Consider the following 7,586-nt stretch of genomic DNA (forward strand, 5'->3'; position numbering starts at 1 on the left):
CTTTGCACAAGCCGTGAGACTGATAAACACAGTGCCTTGGTTGTACCTCAGGAGGTAGAGCAGGTCATCAACTGATCAAAATATTAGTTGTTAAATCCCTGGCTGCTTCAGCTAACCCCAAGTTTTTCTCCAGTCCATCCATTGTAGCGTGTATGCTATAGAAAGCACTTAAGGAGAAGAGAAATAAAAGGCTGCTTGAATGAATGGGAGGATGAGGTATGTTATATAAAGCGCTTTGAGTTATTAAACTATAGATTATGTTAATTTTACACATTAACTTCATATAATTTAAGACCAAAGAGTCTTGCTGACAGATTTCTTTCATTTACTACTGTATTTTTTTTTACCATGTAGGAAAACTGGCCGAGGGCCGTTTTCCTATTTTCCTTTTCTCCTGATTGCTCCTATTTGCAATCAGGAGACGCCCCCTGCTGGTCATTAGAATGAATGCAGTCTTTTAGACTGCAGGATAAACTTATGTAGGTGCATAAACAGTCTAATCTAAGAACAACAGCCACAACAATGGTGTCAGAGATGAAGTTCTGAGTTAAAGACATTTAGAGAGCATGAAAAAAAATGTACACTACATTTAAAAAATATATATTAACAACATCGTGAGCAACGAGGAATCACACTGAAGTACTGTAATCAGTTTATTGGCAAAATGAAATATGAATCCATTTGTGAGTACATACTTATGACACCAACAAGCTATAATTGAAGAAGGCCATGTACTTCTAAACAGATGTATCCTTTTGTGTCTTAGACACCATTACAAGGTTAATGGGATGGTATTTATGCGACTGTAAACAAAACAAAACAAAAAACAGGCCACTGAGAAAACCACATACTGGCTTGAAATTAAAATTGTACACAAATGAATGCCGAGGATCCGTGCTAAAAAATAGTCCCATCATGTCACACAGTTCAAAAGTGGTTACAATTAATGCGCTACTCTTCTCAAACGTCTGGATTAAACAAGGTTCCATACTTCAACCTAAAAAGGCTCTATTTGCTCGTTTAAAAATGCCAATAGTAAACTGCAACACTTTTAGAAGACAAGTATCTTTTTAGTAGCTTATTATTTCCTTTATTATTTTCAGACTTAAAAGCAATTAGGAGAATGGGAAAGAACATCGTTTAAAAATTGAAGGAGAGACCTGCTGCCATAGAAAATACTGGAAGGAATACTTTGGGGACTCAAATTCTTACAAATAAACACTTAAATTCCAGACAAACTACTATAACTTTACACAATAACTCAAAACACTGGCATATAAAAATAAAACAAAACATCCACCGAGTGGACTTTCCAGAGTCGTCAAAACTTTGCTTTTCTCGACATTTTTACAGGGCTGCGGGCATCTTATCATTAGAAGTAGATACAAACACAGGAATTCCTTTTTCTCTTTTTCTTTTTTAAATGGCCATCATGTGAGATACATGCATATATATTTTTTTGAATGATTTGCTAACAATAGTTTGTGTTTCATTCGAAATTCAGTCTTTTACAGTATATTGTCAAAAGCATTGGAATGATTAACCATAAAGGGTAAAATCTCTGAAATGATTCCAGTGGTTGAATTTCTCACAGCTGTTTACCTAAAACGAACATGATGGCCAAACTGGAAAGTTTTAAAATTTTGAAATTTCAATGGCTAATTTTGCTCATTAATGCCTCCAAAGGAAAGGTGAATCCATTTTTGAAAGACTGTTTCACTTCACTATTACAGATGCACAGATGGTTTACTTTCAGATTTTCAAGGGAAACTAAAAGCATGCAGCAGCAAGTTGGCACTGTGGAAACCAGCAACACTGGCAGGGAAAGAAATCCTCCAGTACGACACCTTTCTTTATTAATCTCCTCTAACCCAGTGTCCTCTCAGCATTTTTCAGCTTTGCGCTTTGATCCAAAGTTCAAAACTATAAGTTTTTAAAATAAAAATAAAATAAAATCTAAGGAAAAAAATAGACATATTTCATTATTACCCTTGGATACAATTTCACCAAATACTTTGCTCCCTATTTGTGTGTTTCTTGAGTTCAGTAATGTAACTTCCTCCGCTGAGCTTCAGTATTTTGGCACTTTGGTATAATCCTCCATGTGGACGTTCCTGCACAGGCAGATGGACAGGATCATCCCCAGCAGCTGTTGACCAGAGAAAGACACTTTGAAATTTCTCATTTTTAAGTTATTTATTCATAAACAACTCAGATTGTTCATCTTGAACAAATTCTACAGTTTCAATACATTGGAATTACCAAGATTTCTCCAGTCTGATAAGAGTTTATTCTTAGTAGCAAACATTAAGAAACACAGTAAACTAATAACACAAAGAGTCTTTATTCCACTCACTTTGCATCGAAGAACATAATTGTTGGTGAACTTTGCTTTTTTTTTTCTTCAAAACAAATATTTGTGACAAAAAATTGTCAGAAATTTGTGAAAAAGTTCTGCATAGCGTAACGCCACAGAAGTGTATGAAAGTGTGTGAGAGCAAAGAAAACATCAGAGCTTTGTGTCACAACACTGTAAATAGAGGAACTGCTCAGCCTTCACTGAGTGATTACTCGGTGTGTTCAACAATGACATGAAGGTGCAGCTGCTTGTTTTACTAAAATTGTGTTTGACTTTAATTAACAACATTTTATGATTAACAAAGAATCCAGACACATCCAAAGGTTTCACAAAAAAAGCCACTTTAGTGATGTTGAACTGTAACAGGTATTATTTTGCATATTGTTTGTTTCTGTAAACTGCTTTCATGGAAACCCAGCTAGTTATGGGTGAATGAGAGTTAATGACGTTGTACCTCAAGAAGAGTCACTCCAAGGCAAATGCCTAACACAACCCCAATGTTGGTGAGGAGCCACCTCTCCACGCTGGCGGCACATCCCTGATTAAGACAAGAACCTTAATGACTGGAAATGCATCTAAGAGACAGCAAGTATGTGAGATGAACGGAAAACACCATTTACCACATCGTATACAGGCCAGTCAGGTGTCTTAGCCTCACAGAATCCACTGTCAGAGAGGTTTCCAGAAATAAGTGAGATGTTCTGGCAGGAGCAGGGAAACAGCAGCTGCGAGCTGTTGACGATGACCATGTTACCACTCCAATCTGTACGATCAATCCAGCCACAACACTCCATCTACAGATGGGGAGAGTTAAGCACAGGTTTCATTTGTAACAGCCAACGTTTTACTCCCAAGGACGTTTGACTGGCACGGCTGATGAAGGGATGATGAACACATATCATTTTATACTCATTCTGGAACAGCTACTTTGGGCCTGATTTCATGTTTTTCAATTTAGCACCCATGTAAACATTTCTGAAGAAAATATCAAAGTATTTTATTTACAAATGTTATTAATCTACTTTCATATTTTGAAATGAAATGAAATTCCTGTTAATGTCAACATGTTGCCGGGGAGGTTCTGACATCACACAAACCTTAGTTCTAGTTACTGTTTCACTTGGAAAACACTGGTGTGAACCAGGATTAGACAAGTTAAATGCTCAGTTTGCTCTCATGTAGTGTGAGAATTTTCTGTGATTACAGATGTCTGGAAGCCTTTAAGATCCACACAATGCAGTCAAATGGAGTATTTACAACATGCAGCTATCTTATATTAAACATTATATCGTAAGTGTGTTGAGATAAGGTGACTACACACTAACAGTGCTGAAATTTAAACTCAGGAAATCTGCTGATTAAAATAACTGAGGTTTAGATTACTGAAAATTAAAGGTTGATATTAAGTCATTTTTGCTTATCAAGACTGCAAAGCTATTTTGTCACGAGTGACAGAATCTGTTCATATAAAAATGAAATCTGATTATTTCAGAAGAAACTGGCTGAAAAGAGAAACCTAGAGAGCTATTTTAAGCTACATTACCTTCTTTTGGAAACACATTGATGGAGAAGTGGTAAAAGGCAAAAGTACTGGTCCTTTTATAACCCTTTACTACGTTACCTGAGCACCCTTCCAATGCCCTGCTCTACCTCCTGAGCTCAGTGGAAATTAAGATTGTTATTGCTCAGAGTACAAAAATAAATTTTCTAATATATTTCAGACAGATTCTTATTAGGATCAAAGATCTGATGTCTCAACAGGACCTTGAAAAACTAGTCCATGCATTCATCTTTAGTAGGCTTGATTACTGTAACAGCATCTTTACAGGTCTACCTAAAAAATCAGTCAGACAACTACAGCTCATTCAGAACTCTGCTGCTCGAGTCCTCACTAAGACCAAAACAGTGGACCACATCAGTCCAGCTCTGAGGTCTTTACACTGGCTGCCTGTCCGTCAGAGGATAGACTTTAAAGTTCTGATGCTGGCCTATAAAGCTCTGAATGGTTTAGGACCAACATACATCAGTGACCTCCTGACCCAGTATGAACCTTCCAGATCCCTCAGGTCATCTGGATCCGGTCTTTTATCAGTTCCCAGAGTCAGAACCAGACACGGAGAAGCTGCATTCAGGTTTTATGCTCCTTATATCTGGAACAAACTCCCAGAAAGCCTCAGATCAGCTGAAACACTCAGTTTATTTAAATCCAGGTTGAAGACTCACCTGTTCTCAGCTGCATTTGAATAAAGCACCAAATCCACACTTTTAAGCTTAAATTTCAAAACTTACACTAACTACTGATCTTATCTATTTCTGATTTTATCTGTTTTGATTTTATATACTGTTTTGTTTGTTTGTTTTAATCAATTTTAAATCATGCTTTTTATTTTTGTTTCTAATGTCTCTGTAAAGCACTTTGAATCACCTTGTTGTTGAATTGTGCTGTACAAATAAACTTGCCTAGTCTCTTTAGAAAACGTAAATTCAAGTTAATTTGTCTTCTTTGTCTCATTTAGGTTTTCAATGCATTTTCCAGCATCAGCTGACAAGAACAAGTCTAACTGCAAAGTGTAAAGCATCAAATTCCCCCTGTTAAAAATGGACTTTCCTGTGCTTCTAGTTTCTAGCTAGGACATTTCTGCCATTTTGTACCACTGAAGATATTTTTATTGATGGGTTTGTATTTCAGGTCCATGCTTCCAACTCACGTTAGTCTGGATGAAGTCCCAGGCCTGCTCTGTGATTGAACTGTTCCCAGAGTATTTGTCCAGTACCTTAGTGATGACCTTGGAGATCTGCTCGTTGACCTGAAAGACAGCAGGCTGCCAGAGTTGGTGAAACATGTATTACCATAAACATATAGGCAGTGTAATATGCCCACACTGTATCCATGTTTGAGCCAATGTGTCTCTTTTGTGTCTTCTTTTTGTGAATATATTGTTGGATGGATACCATTCAAATGAACTAAATTAAAACGCCCTCACTACATGCTATGCCAGACGCTAAGTAAAATAAAAATTTCTCAATGTGGCATGTTTTAAATCTTATTAATTAGAAGGACTATGTGAGTTTTTGTCAATCATAACAACAATATTTACAGCCCATCGTATCTTCATTTAAAATATGATGACTAACATATTGTGTAGGTCTTTCTTGGAAATATTACAGTTCATTTGCAAGAAAGTACAAAAAAGGTTCTTCTGAAAATAATTGGAAAACATAGCTATACTTATTTTACACAAGTTTAAAAAGTTTATGAATGCAAAAAGACAAAAGAAAAAAGAGAAGGACTGTAGGAGCAGTCAGCTTCTTCAGGTCAGCAGATGTTTTATCTCAAAATAAGCCTCTTTTTTTTGTTCAGGCTGAACAGCAGACATTTGCATCCAAACTTTTCACCAGAATTTATATTAGTTTACACTCTTTGCTAACAGAATACAGTTTTGCTCCTGCACCCTACGAGCGTCTGCCAGCACAAATGAACCTGCTGCTAGTTGATCAGAGACATCGAAAAAGGCCAACCGAAGACCGGACAGTCCTGATCCTCAAGGACCCCCAGAAAGGGCCGGTCCCATCCAACTACCAGTCTCAATAACCTGCTTCAGCACCACATGGAAGCTCCTGTCAGGCATCATAGTGGCTAAGATGAACAGGCACATGGCTCAATACATGAGCGGGGCATAGAAAGGAAATGGCAAGAATACCAGAGGCGCGAAACACCAGCAACTGGTAGACCGAGCAGTTACCCAAGACTGCAAAACCAGACTGACCAACCTGTGCACTGCCTGGATTGTGACAAGAAGGCCTATGACTCGATGCCCCACACCTGGATCCTGGAATGACCTATACAAGAGCAGAAGAACCCTAAGAGGGTTCTCAATGGGGATGTGGCGTACAACACTAGAGGCCAACTCCAAGCCCATAGCACAAGTCACCATCAAGTGCGGGATCTACCAAGGAGATGCTCTGTCCCCACTGCTGTTCTGCATAGGCCTGAACCCCCTCAGTGAGATCATTAACAAGACTGACTACGGATACCGACTTCGGAGCAATCATCAGCCACCGGCTTCCTGGATGACAAAAAGCTGTATGCCAAGAGAGAGACATGGATTCGCTGATCCACACCACCAGGATATACCGCAACGACATTGCAATGTCATTCGGACCGGAGAAGTGTACTTGGATGATAACAAAGAGAGGGAAGGTAGTCAGAATTGAGGGGATCGAACTACCAGAAGGCAACAAAAAGCGCCTTGAGGTGACTGTTGTTGTGATTTGGCGCTACATAAATAAAATTGAATGGAACTGAACATTGCAGACATTGAGGACAGCTACAAGTTCCAACAGGCAAATGGGAACCATGAAGCTCCCCCTAGAAAAGCTGCAGTCACCAAGTACCTGCAGAGGACCAGGCAAAAGAACAAGATCCAGGCTATCTACACCTACACCCTGTGGGGTTAGGTTAATTGGTGATTCTTAATTGCCCATAGGTGTGAATGTGAGTGGTTGCCTGTCTCTCTGTGTCAGATTGGTGATCTGTCCAGTTTGAACCCTGTCTGTCACTATATGGCAGCTGGGATAGGCTTCAGTCACCCGATGACTACAAACTCCCAAGATGTGAAGTTAGTTCAAGTCTGATACATAAAGATTATGAGGAAGAATAAATCACCAGCCAAAACAACGTCTGTAGAGACTGAACTGCAGAGGTAGCAAAAGTACAAAAATTCTGCACTTAAGTAGAAGTACAGATACCTAAAAAGTACTCCAGTAAATGTTGAAGTACTGAATGAAATGCACTCAAAGTAAAAAAGTAACTCTTTCGAGGACGTTTTTTAAACAGCTTATTTGTGTAAAGTTAACTGAACCTGTTACGTTAATGTAATAACAAAATAGCAAGTGGGAATACAAACTTTATTTTAGTCAGAGTTTTTTATTCTAATTGTCCTCAGCTTGAACCAATTAAATAGAAATGAGCAGAGAAAAAGAAGGAAATCTATTAAAATCTAAAATCTATTTTCTGTTGCCTACATTGTAGAGGGTGACTTTGCTTCTAAACAGGAAAATGAGTACAGGGTTAAAGTGGGATACAGCAGGTGGGGGAACCCTAAAACTGATTGTAATGGCTCAGTGTGGGGAAAACAACTCATAACTGACGATCATTTCTAATGTGAGCTCCAGTAAACTCTTGGCTCTGACGGAGGCGGTCGCATCTTTCCCCGTGTCCTTCACC

The 7,586-nt window shown here is 38.5% G+C and overlaps 1 protein-coding gene across 1 annotated transcript in view; it reads right to left on the reverse strand.

Annotated features, from left to right (window-relative positions):
- Positions 1–629: 629 nt before the first annotated feature.
- Positions 630–7,586, reverse strand: part of LOC102298614 (CD82 antigen) — a 27,751-nt gene continuing 20,794 nt past the window's right edge. The window contains exons 6-8 of the mRNA XM_014329048.2: positions 2,980–3,153; positions 2,814–2,897; positions 630–2,149 (exon numbers count right to left, since the gene is read on the reverse strand). Coding sequence (XP_014184534.1) covers positions 2,072–2,149; positions 2,814–2,897; positions 2,980–3,153 — 336 coding nt within the window. The 3' untranslated portion in view covers positions 630–2,071. The remainder of the gene's footprint in view (positions 2,150–2,813; positions 2,898–2,979; positions 3,154–7,586) is intronic.

The sequence above is a fragment of the Haplochromis burtoni genome, unplaced genomic scaffold (assembly GCF_018398535.1).
Source record: "Haplochromis burtoni strain Fernald_Lab_line unplaced genomic scaffold, NCSU_Asbu1 Contig_495, whole genome shotgun sequence".
Classification (NCBI taxonomy): domain Eukaryota; kingdom Metazoa; phylum Chordata; class Actinopteri; order Cichliformes; family Cichlidae; genus Haplochromis; species Haplochromis burtoni.